This window comes from Delphinapterus leucas, chromosome 2, assembly GCF_059928025.1.
Source record: "Delphinapterus leucas isolate spDelLeu-1000000601 "Yukka" chromosome 2, BTC_Dleu_Yukka2, whole genome shotgun sequence".
In the NCBI taxonomy this organism is placed as follows: domain Eukaryota; kingdom Metazoa; phylum Chordata; class Mammalia; order Artiodactyla; family Monodontidae; genus Delphinapterus; species Delphinapterus leucas.
The window spans coordinates 154,730,684-154,752,122 of record NC_143130.1 but is presented as its reverse complement, the minus strand read 5'-3'; the positions used below and the strand labels follow the sequence as shown (position 1 = coordinate 154,752,122).

General features: G+C 40.7%; 1 protein-coding gene across 15 annotated transcripts in view; it reads right to left on the bottom strand.

Moving 5' to 3' along the window:
• Nucleotides 1–21,439, bottom strand: part of TTLL5 (tubulin tyrosine ligase like 5) — a 305,509-nt gene that overhangs the window by 144,087 nt on the left and 139,983 nt on the right. For all 15 annotated transcript variants that reach the window (XM_022576495.3, XM_022576493.3, XM_089907984.1 and 12 more), the window contains one exon: nt 2,977–3,131. In XM_022576495.3, coding sequence (XP_022432203.1) covers nt 2,977–3,131 — 155 coding nt within the window. The remainder of the gene's footprint in view (nt 1–2,976; nt 3,132–21,439) is intronic.

The window sequence follows — 21,439 nt, the reverse complement described above, 5'->3', positions numbered from 1 at the left end:
AAAAGTAACAACAGAGGAATGGCTGGCCAAGTCCAACTCCGAGTGTCTAGGGAACTGCAAGCTCCACGGCCAGGCCTCAGACTGTCTGGGCAAGGCGTGGGCTCTCTGCCTTCCTCTCCCACAACAAAGCTCCAACAGGGACTCCAGACAGACCAAAGGAACCGAGGGATTTGAGGAGCTGGGCTGAGCTCACACTGACCCAATGGGAGACGACAGCCCTGGGCTACATTTGGGGTGGTTTCAAAACAGCGGGGGAAGAACAAGGTTGTCTGGTGAAAACTTGTGTGATCCATAAAATTGAGAACAATAGCAACGCCACAGGGAAATGAAAAATAACACTATTTGCTGAGTTCTTGTGAGTCACCAGTTTTCATTCCTGTGGCTACCAAGTCACTGAATCCTCCAAGATGCAGATGAAAAGTACAGCCAGCATTGGATTCTCTTTACATCTTTTTACTGTTTACAGGGCAGCCCCTGGTTGAGTGAATTATGAGAGTTTATCAGCACTGGAATCCACTGATGCTTTTATAGATGTACAAGTAAGAGGACATGTTATTTACTTAGCACCCACTTCCAGGGAGATCAAAGTGCTTTAAGAACAACCTAAAAGCTCCCAAAACAGGCCAGTTTACACGTAAGTATGCTTATCCAATAAAAAGATTAAATGAATAGTTTAGGGTCACTTAGTGTAAAAGTCAGTAATAAAACTCACATCTCTAAGCTACTAATCCCTTATTCATTAAACTTAGTCACCCTTACTACTAAGGAAGGAACAACAAGAGACTAAATAAATATCCACAAAACAGTGACTTACCAGGTAAATAAAGAAACTGGGGCATGGGACAGAGCGAATGCCTGAGGGAGGGCTGGCTGGGGCCCATGTCATAGTCAGTTCTGAAAGGACCTCTGAGAATTCATTTAAGGCTCTTTAGGGTGGGTATCTCTGGGAATTCCACATGGAACTGGAACTCCCAAGCTGAGCTTGCAGGCTGTCATGGCAACCAGAGGTTGCACAGCGTTGGGGGTTGGGGGGAAGGGAGATTTTCCAGGGCTACCCTGGACTAGAATGGGGCCAGAGAACTGACCCTCGAGCTTGAAGAGTAGGTGAAGAGACGGCTGTTATGGGTACAACTAACCCCCAAAGGGAAAGACCAGGGGGCTTTGCAGGGGCTACTTCCTGGTGCCAGTGGTTCTGAAGTCGATCGTATCATGTGGCATTCTACCACAGCCCATGAGCACAGTCTGGCTGGGAGAAGGTCACTCACAGCACTGCACCCTAGGTCCTGCCTCTGGCCTTGATGGACCCCTTCATCTTTCTGCGTCTCGGCATTAAAAGGTGTCACCAAGAGAAGGCTCAAAACCCAGCCATAATTTTTATTCCAAACACAAGTATGAAAAATGCTAAAACTCAGGACTTCCCTGGCAGTCCAGTGGTTAAGAATCCGAGCTTCCACTGCAGGGGGCACGGGTTTGATCCCTGGTTGGTTGGGGATCTCATCATCCCGCATGCCCTGTGGTGCAGCCAAAAAAAAAAAAAAGCTAAAACTATTTTTCCAAAATGTATAGTCTTGACATTTTGCTTACCGTATGGAAAACGGTTGCAGCCTTGTCATATAGACAATATATCCAAGATTGCACAGAAAGTGTTTTCCATAGAAACAAGCCTCTGATTGTAAAATGAAAATGGAATATTTGGAAATATTTTATATGGAAAATAAAGCTCTGTGGTATAAACAGAATTTCTTTTTTACGACTTATGTTTTAGGAATGCGGTTACTCTGGAATCATAAATCACCAAAGGACAGACTTCTCCTATGAAGAGAATAGTGTGGGAGGATGTCCTGTCTTCAAAAGTCCTGCCTCTTGGTCTTCAACTCTTCATAATTCTAAATTGAGATGATTCTTTTCACCCTTGACCACAATGATCACTGGTATGAAAGACACCGTACCAGAGCATGATGTAATGCGCTTATGTTTATCTTGCTTCCTGGGCAGAGTCTCTGCTTCCCAAATTAGTTCCTTAAGTAATCATTCTAACACCAACAGATACTTGAACAACAATTAGGTATTTCCTCCATGCCCAAGCCTTCGGTCACCCCTCCAACCTCAGGGCAGGGCAGCATCCAAAGAGGTGGCTGGTTGGCAGAGGCTGATGTGCTGGCCTGGGGTAGGGAGCTGGTGGGACACCTGTGGCACAGTGTCTTCATTTGGAGGGAACAATACCTCAGCTGGTTGGAATACTTCATTGTAACAGTCACATTCCATTCTAGCTCATCTGACTCAGGGACAGATGCAATTAAACCCATATTTAATAGCCACTAAAGCAAGATGTACTGGGAATCTGTTTCTTCTTACGTTTTTTATACAGGGGAACTTGAAATACAGATCGAGACTAGAATCCAATACAGTGGTTTCTTTTTTAAATCAGAAGTTGCTGACGTTATGGCCAGAATCTATTTGGATCTATCCTCTGCCACTTTGCTCAACTACATAAAGGGAATTTCCTTCCCACTTTCCAAATGAACATTGTCCAGGGAGGCTGTTTGAGTTTAATTAGATAACCTACATAAAAACATATAAAATATGTGCTTCAAAAGAAAAGAGTCCAAAGTTACTGAAACACAATGTAATACAAGGTATAAAAAAAGAATTAGGAGACAAGGAGAAAATGTCAAAAGTCAATACACAAAAATGTTGACTGTGAGCAAGGATTAAGCATAGTATAAATTCTTGCTCTTTCACCCAGAAGTGAACTTGCTGAACTGTATCAGAAATTTCCTTTTCATTTGATTTGCCCACAAACTGTCTTACAAGTGAAATGAGGCCCTATATTCAGGCACCAGAGGATTAGGACATGAGGGGAAAGGCACTTGTCTTGCTGGTGCCTGTGCAGGGAACTCAAAGTGAGAATGACTTGCTTAGCATCCAGGCTGCCCCTGTGTGGCCCAAATGCCGGCACCATCGCCCTTTACATACCTGCTTCCAGGAGGGGCGGAGTGGCTCTCAGGAGCTTGGGGGTCTGACTGTATTGACCATGTTGGGCCACTAGGACTGATGACAGGCCAAAGTGTGTGGGGAGTCGAAGCACTGCCTCCGTTTATGACGCCACTTGCCAAATTCAGGTGTGTTACCTAGAAATGAAGTGAGGGAAATAACCTGATTTTACAGAGTTTTAGAAAAGTATCATTAAAATCATAATGGGGAAAATCATGTAGAGTCCAGGAGATGCTGACCCACCTGAGCTTAAACAGTGGTTGCCACAAAGGCACTCATTAAAGGCTGGCTTCTGTGCACATCCAAGAGCACAGGTGAGGGTGGCTAGTGTCAATATAAATTAACGAGTATTTATTCTGCCCCTACTATGTGCAAAGCACCATACATGCGAGGTGCTGTGAAATACAAAGATTAATAACAAAAACAGCAAGTACTTACTGAGTATTTACTCTGTGTCACACAAGGTTCTAAGAATTAGGCAAACTACTTAGCCTTTCTGGCCCTTGTGTCATATGAAAGTTCTAAATGCTCGATAAATAATAATTATTATTAATAAATAATAATTTATAACATTTATTATTATTTATTTATTTATAATAAATAATTACTATATAAAGAACTCACTGATTTAGAAAAAAGATGCACAGGCAATAGAAAAATGGGCACCGACTTCAATAAACAATTTACAAAAATAGAATATAATTAGCCAATTAAACAATTAAAACTAGTCATTTCCACTGTCAATCAAAGAAATGTAAATTATAACACTTTCGTATGTTACACTGACATAAATAATAACCAAAAATATAGTACCTAACCATGGCAAGGGTGATATTAGATATGTACTTACACTATTTATGAGACTATTAATTGGTACAATCTTTCTACAAATAAATTTGGCAATATATTATTAAAAGTATCAAAATATTTGTACACTTTGATGTTACACTCTAACTTATAGGAACTACGCTAAAAAAACAACTGCAGATCATTAATGAGGTGAGTATTATAATAGCAGTTACCATTTAGCAGCACTTACAATGTGCCAAGCTCTGTATAAACGAGTATATTACCTGCATCTCAATCAAACTGTCATAATGCTATCGGCAAGTACTATTATAATCCCCACTTTACAAAGAAGGAAACTGAGGCCTAGGAATAAATGGCAGAACCAGGATCTGAACCACAGTCTTTGAAACTCCAAATCGCACGTTCTTACTCATTACACTATGCTGGGAATAGAAACTGAAAACAAGCATTGATTTTAATACTGAAAAAGGAAAGATCTAAATGGCTGAGAGTATTTAAATAAATTATGTTAAATAAATATGTTAAATAAATTTTGCTCTAAACATATAAGGGAATATTATGTATCCATTAGAATGTTTTTGGAGAATACTTAGTGATATAGTAACATGCTGATATTTCAAGTTAAAAAACAAAATCACAATATGAAACTGTACAGAGGGCAGAAGCAATTTCCTTAAATGAACATATACGCAGACACACACTCTAAAGAGCATGTATTACTTTTATAATCCAAAAGAAAAAAATGTAAGTTATTATGAAAAATACAGATGCGAGGTGATAACCTTAAAACCTGGCTGGAAAGAGTGGAACCAGAAAAGAAAGGATGGTTCAAGAAGCATTTCAAATGAGATGTACAGGGGATGCTGAAAAGAGGGGGTGTACTCAAAGCTGAATGCAGGGTGCTGAGTAGGAGACACTAAGGAATAGTGAAGTGAGGAGATATGAATTCCAAGAAAAGTGTCCTCCTATGAAGTGTCCCAGGAAGCTAACAATTTTGACATTTACAAATGGAAGAATTCTGGATTTTTAAAAAATCTGATAATTCTGAAAGAAAATAAGTCATTTTTAGTAACAGTATAGTGCTTCATTCCTAGTTACAGAATTCAGTGACAACAGCCCAGGACTGTGTCTTCACACCAAAGGACCCAAATATTTTTCTTGTGACGAAAGCCACTTTCTCTAAGTCAGGAGTGATCTCTGGTGTCTATGGAGGCTGGGGGCCGGAACACTCAGACTGCACACTCCAGTGGGGCCCCAGATTCAGAGGAAGCCTCAGGAGCCAACCTTGGCTTGTCAATTCTGACCCCCTTCTGCCACCACCAGGGGAGGAGAAAGACCACGCTGATGAAAGGGTGGGGAAGACAGTGTGGCAGATTAGGGCAGTGTTCTCTGGCCCCCAGGGCCTCTGAAGAGCCTTGCCCTTCTTCCTGCACCCTACCTAGTGGCAGCAAAGGCCAGGTTCTCGGACGATCACACAGATTCCCTGTAGGACTGAACTCACCCCCGTCCCATGCTGAGCCCTTCTCCTTCTTGCCCTGACCCCTGGCACTAAATATTAGGCTTTTCAAATTAGACATGAGCTTGGAGCTTATAAAGATACTACAAAGTGGAAAGGTCTTTATGAAAACTAACAGATTCTCCAATTACTGCCTCAGTCAGTTGCGACAAAAACCTCATAAAAGAGGTTTATTAATAATTTATAGTGGAACAGCAGGAAAATAAACAAAAGGTACATACTTTACCATGTCTAGTATAAACAGTATAGCTGGAGATTAGTGAATGGGAAGGAGAAGAGATATCAGATTTGGTACATCTTCTCTCTTTTGTCCAGGCTGCCCTTAACTGAAACATCATCATTTTCACCATAATCACGAACACTTACTGAATGCTCACCATGTGCCATGGGCTTAGATGTCTTTGCATTATCTTGATGTGTATTATCTCACTTAACCCTGAGCAAGCCTTTGAAGGAGGTTCTATTGTTACCCCCATTTAACAGAAGAGGCAACTAAAGTCTAGAGAGGGTAAACAATTAGACAAAAGTAACACACCTAGTAGGTGGCAGGGCCAAGATTAGAACAGAGAATGTTCTCCTCCAAATGCATGTGGAATACTTTTTCCAAATAATATGGCTTAACATCTGAGTCCTTACAGTGGAAGTGTCAGGCACTTATAAGTGAGGTTTTATCAATATATCTCCCTCCTTATCCATTACTCATGGAAGTACATACTGTGATACTCCCTTGTGGGATTTTAGTTCCCCAACCAGGGATCAACCCTGGGCCGTCAGCAGTGAGAGGATGGAGTCCTAACCACTGGACTGCCAGGGAATTCCCCCAGTACTCCCTTTCCAGATATGGAGAAACAAAGGGTCAGAGAAGTTACGGTAAGCAATTTGTTCACGGTCACATAACAGCTGCAGAGCTGGTACTCTTGTTTTAAAATCCATTTTCTAGTTTTGAAACTAGTAGGGAAACTGTCCTAGTTACCCTTGATTATTAGAGATTTTTGAAAATATAATCAGATACAGACCTCAAATTTGGAAAACAGTGACTATACAGGGATTGATTATACCTAACTATTCCAGCATTTTCTACCTTTCCTTAAACTTTATTTCCCACTTGTTACCCTTCACCAGAGGATATTTAAAAAGTAGAGCAACAAAAAAACCAAAACAAAACCATCCTTAGGGGCTTCCGTGGTGGCGCAGTGGTTAAGAATCCATCTGCCAATGCAGGGGACACGGGTTCGAGCCCTGGTCTGGGAAGATACCACATGCTGCGGAGCAACTGAGCCCGTGTGCCACAACTACTGAGCCTGCGTTCTAGAGCCCACGAGCCACAACTACTGAAGCCTGTGTGCCTAGAGCCTGTGCTCCACAACAAGAGAAGCCACTGCAATGAGAAGAGTGCACACTGCAGCAAAGAGTAGCCCCCGCTCGCCGCAACTAGAGAAAGCCCGCACACAGCAACGAAGACTCAACACAGCCAAATATAAATAAACAAAATAAATAAATTTATTAAAAAAAACAACATCCTCAATCAGTTTCGTTTCTTAGCAGATATAGTAAAAGATGGCATGAACATAAAACTAATTTTGGACTCTTGGTGAGTTTGTTTTTTCATGTAACATCCATTATGCATTTCATGGATAAACCAAAAATTGGTAGTCATTATGATTTCCTTCTACATAAAAGCAAAGCATCCTTAATTTATTTTGAGAAAAACAGCAAAAATGACCACTGCTTAAATATGAGACTATGTAAGGAATAAGAAAAGTTTTTTTTTTTTTTGCGGTATGCGGGCCTCTCACTGTTGTGGCCTCTCCAGTTGTGGAGCACAGCCTCTGGACGTGCAGGCTCAGCGGCCATGGCTCACGGGCCCAGCCGCTCCGCGGCATGTGGGATTTTCCCGGACTGGGGCACGAACCCATGTCCCCTGCATCAGCAGGCGGACTCTCAACCACTGCACCACCAGGGAAGCACAGGAATAAGAAAACTTTTAAAGCTTTTCTTCTTTCCTTCCAAAGCATTCCTGCTTTAAAAAAAAAAAAAAGTAACTGGTAGATAGCCTTATCCACCAGAGGGCAGACAACAGAAGCAAGAAGAACTACAATAATGCAGCCTGTGGAATAAAAACCACATTCATAGAAAGATAGACAAAATGCAAAAGCAGAGGACTATGTACCAGATGAAGGAACAAGATACAACCTCAACAAAACAACTAAATGAAGTGAAGACAGGCAAGCTTCCAGAAAAAGAATTTAGAATAATGATAGTGAAGATGATCCAGGACCTCGGAAAAAGAATGGAGGCAAAAATCGAGAAGATGCAAGAAATGTTTCACAAGGGCTTGAAGAATTAAAGAACAAACAAACAGAGATGAACAATACAATAACTGAAATGAAAAATACACAAGAAGAAATCAATAGCAGAATAACTGAGGCAGAGGAATGGATAAGTGACCTGGAAGACAGAATGGTGGAATTCACTGCCGTGGAACAGAATTAAAAGAGAAAGAATGAAAAGAGATGAAGACAGCCTAAGGACCTCTGGGACAACATTAAATGCGTCAACATTCGCATTATAGGGGTCCCAGAAGGAGAAGAGAGAGAGAAAGGACCCGAGATAATATCTGAGAAGATTACAGTCGAAAACTTCCCTAAGGCTTCCCTGGTGGCACAGTGGTTAAGAATCTGCCTGCCAATGAAGAGGACTCGGGTTCGGCCCTGGTCCCGGAAGATCCCACATGCTGTGGAGCAACTGAGCCCATGCAACACAACTACTGAGCCTGTGCTCTAGAGCCCACAAGCCACAACTACTGAGCCCAAGTGCCACAACTACCGAAGCCCACGTGCCTAGAGCCTGTACTCCACAACAAGAGAAGCCCTGCAATAAGAAGCCTGTGCACCACAACGAAGAGTAGCCCCCATTCGCCACAACTAGAGAAAGCCTGCACTCAGCAGTGAAGACCCAAAGCAGCCCCAAAATAAATAGGTAAATAAAAAAAATTTTTTTAAAAAAGAAAACTTTCCTAACATGGGAAAGGAAATAGCCACCCAAGTCCAGGAAGCAAGCACAGAGAGTCCCAGGCAGGATAAACCCAAGGAGAAATACGGGAGACACACAGTAATCAAACTGACAAAAGTTAAACACAGAAAAATTATTAAAAGCAACATGGGAAAAATGACAAATAACATACAAAGGAACTCCCATAAGGTTAACAGCTGATTTCTCAGCGGAAACTCTACAAATAGAAGGGAGTGGCATGATATATTTAAAGTGGCGAAAGAGAAGAACCTACAACCAAGATTACTCTACCCAGCAAGGATCTCATTCAGATTCGATGGAGAAATCAAAAGCTTTACAGACAAGCAAAAGCTAAGAGATTTCAGCACCACCAAACCAGCTCTACAACAAATGCTAAAGGAACTTCTCTAAAGTGGGAAACAAAAGAGAAGAAAAGGACCTACAAAAACAAACCCAAAACAATTAAGAAAATGGTAATAGGAACACACATATTGATAATTACCTTAAATGTGAATGGATTAAATGCTCCAGCCAAAAGACACAGATTCACTGAATGGATACAAAAACAAGACCAATATATATGCTGTCTACAAGAGACCCACTTCAGACCTAGGGACACATACATACTGCAAATGAGAGGATGGAAAAAGATATTGATATTCCATGCAAATGGAAATCAAAAGAAAGCTGGAGAAGCAATACTCATATCAGATAAAATAGACTTGAAAATAAAGAATGTTACAAGAGACAAGGACAGACACTACGCAATGATCAAGGGATCAATCCAAGAAGAAGATGTAACAATTATAAATATACATGCACCCAACATAGGAGCACCTCAATACAGAAGGCAAATGCTAACAGCTATAAAAGAGGAAATCAACAGTAACACAATAATAGTGGGGGACATTAACACCTCACTTACACCAATGGACAGATCATCCAGACAGAAAATGAATAAGGAAACACAAGCTTTAAATGACACAACAGACCAGATAGATTTAACTGATATTTACGGGACATTCCATCCAAAAACAGCAGATTACACTTTCTCCTCAAGTGCACACGAACATTCTCCAGGAGGGATCACATCTTGGGTCACAAATCAAGCCTCATTAAATTTAAGAAAATTGAAATCATATCAAGCATCTTGTCCAACCACAACACTATGAGATTAGAAACAAATTCCAGGGAAAGAAACATAAAAAACACAAACAAAGGGAGGCTAAACAATACATTGCTAAATAACCAAGAGATCACTGAAGAAATCAAAAAGGAAATCAAAAAATACCTAGAGACAAATGACAACAAAAACACGACCATCCAAAACCTATGGGATGCAGCAAAAGCAGTTCTAAGAGGGAAGTTTATAGCAATACAATTCTACCTTAAGGAACAAGAAAAATCTCAATCTAACGTTACACCTAAAGGAACTAAAAAAAGAAGAACAAACAAAACCCAAAGGTAGTAGAAGGAAAGAAATCATAAAGATCAGAGCAGAAGTAAATGAAATAGAAACAAAGAAAACAGTAGCAAAGACCAATAAAACTAAAAGCTGGTTCTTTGAGATGATAAACAAGATGGATAAACCTTTAGCCAGACTCAGCAAGGAAAAGAGGGAAATTATACTCCAATAAAGATGTTAAAAAAAAAAAAGAAAAGAAAAAGAGAGCGAGGACTCAAATCAATAAAATTAGAAATGAAAAAGGAGAAGTTACAACAGACACCGCAGAAACACAAAGCATCATAAGAGACTACTACAAGCAACTCTGTGCTAATAAAATGGACAACCTGGAAGAAATGGACAAATTCTTAGAAAGGTATAACCTTCCAAAACTGAACCAGGAAGAAAGAGAAAATATGAACAGGCCAATCACAAGTAATGAAATTGAAACTGTGATTAAAAATCTTCCAACAAACAAAAGTCCAGAACCAGATGGCTTCACAGGTGAATTCAATCAAACATTTAGAGAAGAGATAACACCCATCCTTCTCAAACTCTTCCAAAGAACGGCAGAGGAAGCTCACTCCCAAACTCATTCTTCGAGGCTACCATTACCCAGATACCAAAACCAGACAAAGGCACTACAAAAAAAGAAAATTGCAGACTAATATCACTGATGAATATAGATGCAAAAATCCTCAACAAAATACCAGCAAACAGAATCCAACAACACATTGAAAGGATCATACACCAGATCAAGAGGGATTTATCCCAGGGATGCAAGGATTCTTCAATATAAGCAAATCAATCAGTGTGATACACCATATTAACAAACTGAAGAATAAAAACCATATGATCATCTCAATAGATGCAGAAAAAGCTTTTGACAAAATTCAACACCCATTTATGATAAAAACTCTCCAGAAAGTGAGCAAAGAGGGAACCTACCTCAACATAATAAAGGCCATATACTACAAACCCACAGCAGACATCATTCTCAACGGTGAAAAACTGAAAGCATTTCCTCTAAGATCAGCAACAAGACAAGGATGGCCACTCTCGCCACTCTTATTCGACATAGTTTTGGAAGCCCTAGTCATGGGAATCAGAGAAGAAAAAGAAATAAAAGGAATACAAATTGGAAAAGAAGAAGTGAAACTGTCACTGTTTGCAGATGACTTGATACTATACATAGAGAAACCTAAGATGTCACCAGAAAACTACTAGAGCTAATTAATGAATTTGGTAAAGTTGTACGATACAAAATTAATGCACAGAAATCTCTTGCATTCCTATACACGAACAACAAAAAGATCAGAAAGAGAAATTATGGAAATGATCCCATTCACCATTGCAACAAAAAGAATAAAATACCTAGGCATAAACCTACCTAATGAAGTAAAAGACCTGTACTCATAAAACTATAAGACACTGATGAAAGAAATCAAAGATGACACAAACAAATGGAGAGATCTACCATGTTCTTGGATTGGAAGAAGCAATATTGTGAAAATGACTCTACTACCCAAAGCAATCTACAGATTCAGTGCAATCCCTATCAAATTACCAATGGCATTTTTTTTACGGAACTAGAACAAAAAATCTTAAATTTTGTACAGAGACAGAAAAGACCCTGAAGAGCCAAAGCAATCTTGAGGGAAAAAAACAGAGATGGAGGAATCAGACTCCCTGACTTCAGACTATATGACAAAGCTACAGTAATCAAGACAATATGCTACTGGCACAAGAACAGAAATATAGATCAATGGAACAAGATAGAAAGCCCAGAGATAAACCCACGCACCTATGGTCAACTAAGCTATGACAAAGGAGGCAAGGATATACAATGGAGAAAAGACAGTCTCTTCAATAAGTGGTGCTGGGAAAACTGGACAGCTACATGTAAAAGTATGAAATTAGGACACTCCCTAACACCAGACACAAAAATAAACTCAACATGGATTAAAGATCTAAATGTAAGACCGGACACTATGAAACTCTTAGGGGAAAACACAGGAAGAGCACTCTTTGACATAAATCACAGCAAGATCTTTTTTGACCCACCTCCTAGAGTAATGAAAATAAAAACAAAAATAAAGAAATGGGACCTAATGAAACTTAAAAGCTTTTGCACAGCAAAGGAAACTATAAACAAGATGAAAAGACAACCCTCAGAAAGGGAGAAAATATTCCTATCACCAGGCTGCCTCTGCTTCTCTGTCCACCTACATTTCTCCAGATAACGTAATAAAACATAATAAAACCAGCTTTGAACAGATGAAGAGAAAATGGAAAATTGCATTTATTTATACCTGATTTGCAACAATGGTTAACATTTCACTGCTGGAGAATTTTTTTAAAAAGACAGGCTCACAGCACATAAAGACACAGCGCCAGTGCCAAAACAGAGGCTCATCGTTTTAGTTAGGAGTATTAGGCTATTAAGGTAGAGGGTGTCGCCACTGGGCCAGTTGGCTTCTCTGGGCTAATAATCAGAGACTATGCTACTAAATCTCAATATTAAAAAAACAAACACCCCAATCAAAAATGGGCAGAAGACCTTAATAGACATTTCTCCAAGGAAGACATACAGATGGCCAAGAGGCACATGAAAAGCTGCTCAATGTAACTAATTATTAGAGAAATGCAAATCAAAACTACAATGAGGTATCACCTCACACCAGTTAGAATGGACATCATCAGAAAATCTACAAACAAGAAATGCTGGAGAGGGTGTAGACAAAAGGGAATCCTCCTGCACCGTTGGTGGGAATGTAAATTGATACAGCCACTATGGAGAACAGTATGGAGGTTTCTTAAAAAACTAAAAATAGAATTACCGTATGACCCAGCAATCCCACGACTGGGCATATACCCAGAGAAAACCGTACTTCAGAAAGACACATGCATCTCAATGTTCATTGCAGCACTATTTACAAAAGCCAGGTCATGGAAGCAACCTAAATGTCCATCAGCAGACGAATGGATAAAGAAGATGTGGTACATATACACAATGGAATATTACCCAGCCATAAAAAGGAACAAAATTGGGTCATTTGTAGATACGTGGATGGACCTAGAGACTGTCATACAGAGTGAAGTAAGTCAGAAAGAGAAAAACAAATATCGAATATTAACGCAGATATGTGGAATCTAGAAAAATGGTACAGATGAACCAGTTTGCAAGGCAGAAATAGAGACACACATGTAGAGAAGAATCGTATGGACACGAAGGGGGATAGCGGGTGTGGGGGGATAAATTAAGTCTCTCTGGAAATACAGGGATCATATGTATTATCGGCCACAGCACTAAGTACCCCTCACATGACATACGCCTGGGAAATGGCAGCTTACTGTCACCTTTATCATCCTCTTGGATAATGCATCTCAGTGGATTATGAAAAGTAGTTCTTTTAAGTAATACATTATACATTTGAATAATAAAGTTTTGCTAGACTTTATGTTACCAAGTTCAGCTGCCAGATGCCAGGCATGTTTACACAGATCTTCTACCTTTCATAGTGCACTTTTTGAGCAGCAGATAACTAATCCAGAGATTCACATATGCACTCACTTGCTGAAATCAACAGTACTCTTATGTACAGAATTTTCTAACTGGGATGCCACAATAGGAACATTTATTATATAAAAACCATAGTGCCTCCCATAGAGTAGGAGCAAAATAAAATGTTTTAACTTAAAAAAAAAAAAAAAGTAACCGGGACTTCCCTGGTGGCACAGTGGTTAAGAATTAGCCTGCCAATGCAGGGGACGTGGGTTCTATCCCTGGTCCAGGAAGCTCCCACATGCTGTGGAGCAACTAAACCTGTGAACCACAACCACTGAGCCTGCCCTCTAGGGCCCGCGTGCCGCAACTACTTAAGCCAGTGCACCTAGAGCCCATGTCTTGCAAGGAGAGAAAAGCCCGAACGCAGCAACAAAGACCCAGCGCGGCCAAAAATAAAAATTAAATTAAAAAGAAAAGTAACCGATCTCTATTAAATAATAAAAACCAGACCCTCTAAAATATTCTACTCTTACTTCTGTGGTTTTGTCTAGAAGACACTCAGTGCCTAGCCCAGAACTACCTCCATTCCACCCAGCTCTGTCTTCCTAGGACATACATTGCTAATGAATAATCAAACAATTCGGGGCTCACTTAGATATGGCCTCAGAGTCTTTTTTACACAGTCCTCCAGGCAGCTGTCACTAAACAATCAGAACTGACAGGGGAGACAAGTACTTTCAATCCTTGTTCTAGAGCAGCACTACCCAATAGAAATGGATGGAATCCATCATCCATTAACAATTGTGATGGAAATGTTCTATAATCTGCACTGTCCAATACAGTAGCCACTAGCCACAGGTGACTATTATGCACTTGCAATGTGACTGTGACTGAGGAACTGGGTTTTAGACTTTATTTAACTTAAATTTAAAAAGCCACATGAAGGTAGTGGCCACCTTAAAAGACAGCACAGCTCTAGAGCCTCAACCAGATCTGACTGAATCTTATGGGTACAGATTTATGCCTGGCTAAAGTTCAGTCTAAGCAAATTATCTCTAGATTAAATGAATTAAGAATGCCTCTGGTCCTTCCTTTCAGCTTCTCAGTTTTTTCTAGAATAGGCAGAAGAAGTCACTGAACTAAAATGGACCAGAGCATCAATTCTGGCCCTAGCAGCACCTTGTCTTTACTAGGAAAGACCAAAGGGCAGGGCTAATCTCCCAGCATTGGACAGATCTTAAGACACTCTACAAGCCAGTTAGAGTTCACACCTGGAGGTTTCTTCCTTAACAGGACAGAAGGATGATGACTATTCCTGTCACCAGGCTGCCTCTGCTTCTCTTCCCACCTACATTTCTCCAGATAACATAATAAAACCAGCTTTGAACAGATGAAGAGAAAATGGAAAATGGCATTTATTTATACCTGATTTGCAACAATGTTAACATTTCACCGCTGGAGAATTTTTTTAAAAAGACAGGCTCACAGCACATAAAGACACAGCGCCAGTGCCAAAACAGAGGCTCATCGTTTTAGTTAGGAGTGTTAGGCTATTAAGGTAGAGGGTGTCGCCACTGGGCCAGTTGGCTTCTCTGGGCTAATAATCAGAGACTATGCTACTAAATCTAGGCTGGGCAACTCATGAATTTACGCCTTGGTCACAAAGGGGTCTGGAAGATGGGATACTTAAATAAAACTCATTTTAATTATTGAGTTGAAGAACATGCCTTACTGATAATGGATATCAACATCTTTATGTTGCCTATAAGAATTTTATAAGTCTATGTTTGGACCTCTAAAATGTTCTGCCATAATTAATTTTTTAGCAAATATGAAATCTCTCAGGTTCCACTACAATAACAGTAATAATAACAACAAAGCCATATTAGCACTAATGATGGCTAAATTTAATGAACACTTTGTTTTTGCTAGGCATTGTTCTAAGCAATTAACTCAATCTTCAAGACAGGTACAATTACTGCCCTCATTTATAGATGGGGAAACTGAGTTTAAGAGGTAAAAACCTTGCTCAAGAACAAATAATTGCGTCAGCCCCTAGTTTCAATTCCTGGCCTGCCTGATACAAAACCTCCCAATCTTGTAGTTTTAACCACTGTGTTACTCCCACTGCCTCATACCTTTGAACCTGAACTTACTATTCTGTCTGTGGACCAGCAGCACCTGCACTTACCTGGGAGCTTGTTAAAAATGCAGACTCAAGCCAGCCTCAGCCCCAGCGAACAGAAATCTGCATTTGACAAGAGCCACAGGTAATTCATATGCATCTTAAAGTATGAGAAGCACTTGCTACAGGGGATGGTAGGAAAGGAAAGGAAAGAACAGGAAAGAAAAACCTTTCAATGCTTCTCCTCCATAAAGCTCAGGGGATCTTCCAAAAACTAGCAGAAATGCCCGAACAGAGTGAGGAACAAGATATTAAAACAACCAACGGGAAGGAGTAGAGATAATAATTCTATCAAGAACTTTGAGGTTTTACTATTTCTCATTGCTGTTTGGATGTTCAAACATTAATATGAATAATTGTTAAATATGCCAAGGATGCAAAAGTGGATAAAACAGTTTAGAACAAGCTTCTAAAATTTCAAGTCTACTCATTATGCTGCCATGAGAAATAGTGGTCATTAAAAATAAATCAAGACATTCTCTTTCTGACTTACTTCACTCTCTGTATGACAGACTCTAGGTCCATCCACCTCACTACAAATAACTCAATTTTGTTTCCTTTTATGGCTGAGTAATATTCCATTGTATATATGTGCCACATCTTTATCCATTCATTTGTCAGTGGGCATTTAGGTTGCTTCCATGTCCTGGCTACTGTAAATAGAGCTGCAATGAACATTGTGGTACATGTCTCTTTTTGAATTATGGTTTTCTCAGGGTATGTGCCCAGTAGTGGAATTGCTGGGTCACATGGTAGTTCTATTTTTAGTTTTTTAAGGAACCTCCATACTGTTTTCCATAGTGGTCGTATCAATTTACATTCCCACCAACAGTGCAGGAGGGTTCCCTTTTCACCACACCCTCTCCAGCATTTACTGTTTCTAGATTTTTTGATAATGGCCATTGCTAACACGTATATATGGAATAAAAAAAAAATGGTACTGATGAACCTAGTTGCAAGGCAGGAATAAAGAGACAGACATAAAAAATGGACTTGAGGACACGGGGTGGGAGGGCGAAGCTGGGGCGAAGGGAGAGTAGCACGGACATACATACACTACCTAATGTAAAATAGTTGGCTGGTGGGAAGCAGCCGCATAGCACAGGGAGATCCGCTCGGTGCTTTGTGACCACCTAGAGGGGTGGGATAGGGAGGGTGGGAGGGAGGCTCAACAGGGAGGGGATATGGGGACATGTGTGTGCATATGGCTGATTCGCTTTGTTGTGCAACAGAAACTAACAGTATTGTGAAGTATAGTCCAATAAAGATCTATTAAAAAAAATAATAAACCAAGACATTTAAGCCTCCTAACAACCAGCTTGTTAAATATTCTTCCACCCCTGCCTTTCTCTAGTTGTCTAGCTAAATGAATGAGGGTCTGTGGGGAAATCTAGCCACCAGCTTGTATCACGGCCTAAGCCTTAGGGGCTGCTGGGAGATGTTTCACCCCTTGCTCTCCTCCTCCTCTTTCTCTTCTGCTCCCTCTCTCCTGGAGCGGCTTCTCCAGAGGTGCCACTTCCACTCCCTTCCTCATGTCCACTGCCACGGTGACCTCAGTGCATTTTTTTCTTTTAGTACCAAAACTCTGTTTAGTTTAGAGCCAACCTTCCGAATAAGGCAGGTGAGCAAATATCTGAATGTGTGGGGTAGGGACACATTGCACGCATTCCATCTAGACAGGTGTTTAAATTACAGCAGGAATAAATACAGGTGATGGATTGAAAGAGGGGGTAGAAGAAACACAGAGGGGGAGGCCAATTTCCGGTGGCTGGCCCGCCCAAGTGTTACTGCTTTTTACTGCTGTTTGCTAAAAGTAGCGCCGCTGCCAGTGCTATAATTAAAATATGATAGTATTGCCCTGATGGCTTCCCAGAATATACCCACCACCCACCCAGATACATAACCTTTTGGTGTCCAAAGAGGATCCAGGGTCAGGCCTAACTAAATCACTATTGCTCTACTGGCGCACGCTCTAGAAATGCTACGGTCCTGAATGCTCGAATGAAGTCCAGAACTCAAAGATAATTCAATAAATATTTACTGTATTGCTGATCATGGGCAAAGCCTTGGGTAAAGTCCTAAGAGAATGGGTACTAAAATGTGGCCTTTGCCCCTAAGCCATGAAGGAATTGGTAATCTAGTGAGACAGACACCTAGACAAATAGCAATATTAAAGGCCTCCAGAATATGATAATTGCCATAATAAAAGTGTTAAGGAGGGCTTCCCTGGTGGCGCAGTGGTTGAGAGTCCGCCTGCCGATGCAGGGGACACAGGTTTGTGCCCTGGTCCGGGAAGATCCCACATGCCGCGGAGCGGCTGGGCCCGTGAGCCATGGCCGCTGAGCCTGCGCGTCCGGAGCCTGTGCTCCGCAGCGGGAGAGGCCACAGCAGTGAGAGGCCTGCATACCGCAAAAAAGAAAGAAAGAAAAAAAAAAGAACATAACGGTAGAGTTGAAAAGCTTCATGCCATGTTTTGCACTGTATTATAATTACAGGTTTACTCGCCTACCTTGCCCCACAAATTACATGCTCCTTTAGGACAGGGACTGTATCTTATTCCATTGTACCCCTAGAGTTTACCCAGTAGGCACAAAAGCATTTATATAAATGAAGTGGGTCTCATCTAGTCCCAAAGACACACACACACACACACACACACACACACACACACACACACACCCCTCAATCTCCAGCTAGTAGCTAGTTTCACCAGTGAGTAGAGAAGTGATTCATGTCACTGGAAGGTTAGCAAGGAAATTAAAGGTTCCAAATTACCTCTTTTTACAAATACCACAAGGGAAGGACTGCTTTGGAATAAGGGGAAATGAAATAATCAGTGACTAGACTGAGGGATAAGTGTTGTTCTTGCTATATCGCCCTGCATAATTTTAGAGATGATTTCTGCCTGGTCTTGAAGTTTGGGGCAAAGTTCTCAAATGAGTGAAATAATAGCTTAGACGTACAGATTTTGTTCCTTGTCTACACAATGAATATACTATATCTGTTTCTTCTTGGCACTGAAACTGCAAAGGGCTAACACCCTTTTTGAGATTCACTTAAGGAACCTCAGGTTCACTAAGGCAGTTTGCAAATTTCATGTATCTTATTTATCAAAATGGAGATGGAAATTCAACATTAAAGACTTGGTAACCGCTTAACACGTGAGCAAATCAGTGGCATAGCATTCCCAGTGCAGCTAACAATCTTGGCATAGCTCACCCTCCTCATTATAGCATGGTCCATAAAATCTTAAATAAATCTTGTCTGATGAGGTCTAGAGATGGGGTTTCACAAGATTATTTCATTAATCCAACAAATATTTATCAGACACTCTGTGGCATTCTTTTGAGAATTGAGAACAATTTTTTTAAATTACAAAAATCCTTGCCTTCATGGAGATTATGGCCTAGAAGGGGGTATCACTGAAATATACAAAGAAGGTGTTAAGCAAACATAATCACAAATTTGGGGTGATCATTTTTGGCGAAATTACTGATATTAACAACCATATGCTACCTAAAAGTTTTCAGAAGTTCTTAACTTGGAGACCATGGGCCCATAGGGCATCAAGAGGGAGTCAAGTTGGAGCGGGAGGGAGTGTCTATGAACCCTCTGAAATTAATGCACATCTCTAAGTGTGGGTGCATATTTTTTTCAGGAGAAAAATTATAGCCTCCATTCAATTCTCGAAGGGATCTCTGACTCCAAAAAAGGTTAAAAATAACTTCATATCACTGATGTGGAGATAAATTTTTCTAAATCTGTATTCATACTGTACTCAGAACTACACCAATATCATCGTGAGAACAACGTTCTCTGTGTCATTCATACACGAAGGCTCATCAGAATATGATGGGATCAACTGAGCCTGTCGTGGAACTTTCATTCCCCTGACCACAGGGCCCTGAATGATTTGGAATAGGGTAATGCAGTGGCTAGTCCTGCCTGACTTGTTTTTACCATGTGTTGCTGGAACAAAAGGCAATCCTTGAATAAAAAACACCAGTGGACCAAGACCTGTTTCACTCAAGAAAAAAGAAAATGAAAACCCAAAATGCCAGATCTGTACTTATTACACGATTTTCATCACTGGATAAATATTAGAGAATATATTCAATCAAGAACATGAAAAGAATCATCCTTAAACAGCTACTTTTTAACCATTCTTCCAAGGGCACTTCCTGAGCAGGTATTAAATCAACAGTCACAACAACCAACATGTTTTAAGGCAGCTTCAACTCCTTTATAAATTCTTGGATACTGATAAAATGAACCTCAAGAAATTTACACTCCAATCACCGGGAGATAAGAGTTATAACATTAATCACATTTTTAAAGGGGTTAGGAAAAGCAAGGAATGTCTGTAGTTCTGCTACACTAGCAGTAAGTTCTCTTGTTGTACCTTCCCGCTCTCTTGAACGTTGTCATTTACATAATATACATACACATATAGACACTTGGTGTTCCAAAATCTACAAAGAGTGCCAGATCAAGAATTGCCAAAGATATTCTTGGAAAACCTTACAAGATGGCCACATCCCTTTCGAGCGCTTCCAATTTATACATTCAGTTTTTGAGTCGATAGGGGCTGCCACCACCACGATAAATAGATCCATTCCCACTGCAACCCTGGGGATTAAGAAGGCTGCACAGTGTTGAAGTTGACTTCACTACAAAATAATCTGCTGGCTTGGCTACGACTCTACAGCAGTGTTAAGCTCCATCACTGTAGTCTGATGAGAGGTGAGAGTCCTGTTTCAAACAGGAAGAAACAGAAAAACACTGATGGAAAGAGTGTGAAGTCAAAGAGACTTGGGTTTGAGTCCTGGTGCGGTTACTTGCCATTTATGTGACCTTAGCAGAGTCACTTATCCTTTCAGCTATTTTCTTCACCTGTAAAAAAAATTAAGTATCTACTTCATAAGGTTAAAGAGATAATGCATATAAAGTATTTAGCACAGTGCCCAGTACAAAGCAGACATTCAACTAATGTCCACTGCTTTATTATGAAGGGCAGGTGCAGCATTGTCAGCAAAAAAAATGGAAGAGGAATAGTTTTTAAAAAGAACATAAAAACCAACATAACACAGAAGAGAAATTCTTTTCAATTCAGCAAGCATGTGATAAGTGCCTACCAAGGGCAAGGTTGCTGTGCTGGGTGATGGGTTAGAAAGAACAGCCATCACATAGTTTATAACTCAACAGGAAAGAAGAGACATAAAATAACAATAACAGATTTATTATAGAGAGTGACTAATGAAGGGCCAAAGGGACATAGACAATGGAAAGATGACTTCTGGCTAGGGCAGCAGGGGGTTCTTCTTTCACTTATTTATTTTAAAAAATGTGTGTTGAATACACACTATATACCACGCTGGAAAAAACTGGTGAAAAAATGGACATGGTCACCTCCCCATCATTTTTTCTTTTTTTAGCGGTATGTGGGCCTCTCACTGCTGGGGCCTCTCCCATTGTGGAGCACAGGCTCCGGACGCACAGGCTCAGTGGCCATGGCTCACGGGCCCAGCCGCTCCACGGCATGTGGGATCTTCCCAGACTGGGGCACGAACCCGTGTCCCCTGCATCGGCAGGCGGACTCTCAACCACTGCGCCACCAGGGAAGCCCCTCACCTCCCCATCTTTAATCAAGTACCTTACAGTCCCGTAGAATCAGCACATTTACTGAGTACTACCTGTGAGTCAGGTTCTGAGGCAGCAAAGGACACTGCCTCCAAAGAGCTCACTGTCCATTAAAGGAGACAGCTATCTGGACAGACACAGTGAAGTGGCACCTTTGTTGAGCCTGGACAAATGCAAACAGTTAGATATGGTGACTGGGGAACATTTCCCATGAGAAGATAGCTCAGACTAAGCATGGAGACTAAGAGAAATTCTGGGTGAGCTGCACAAAAACATATGTGATGGGAAGGAGAGAGGCTGGAGAAATAGCCTGGAGCCAGATTCCACACA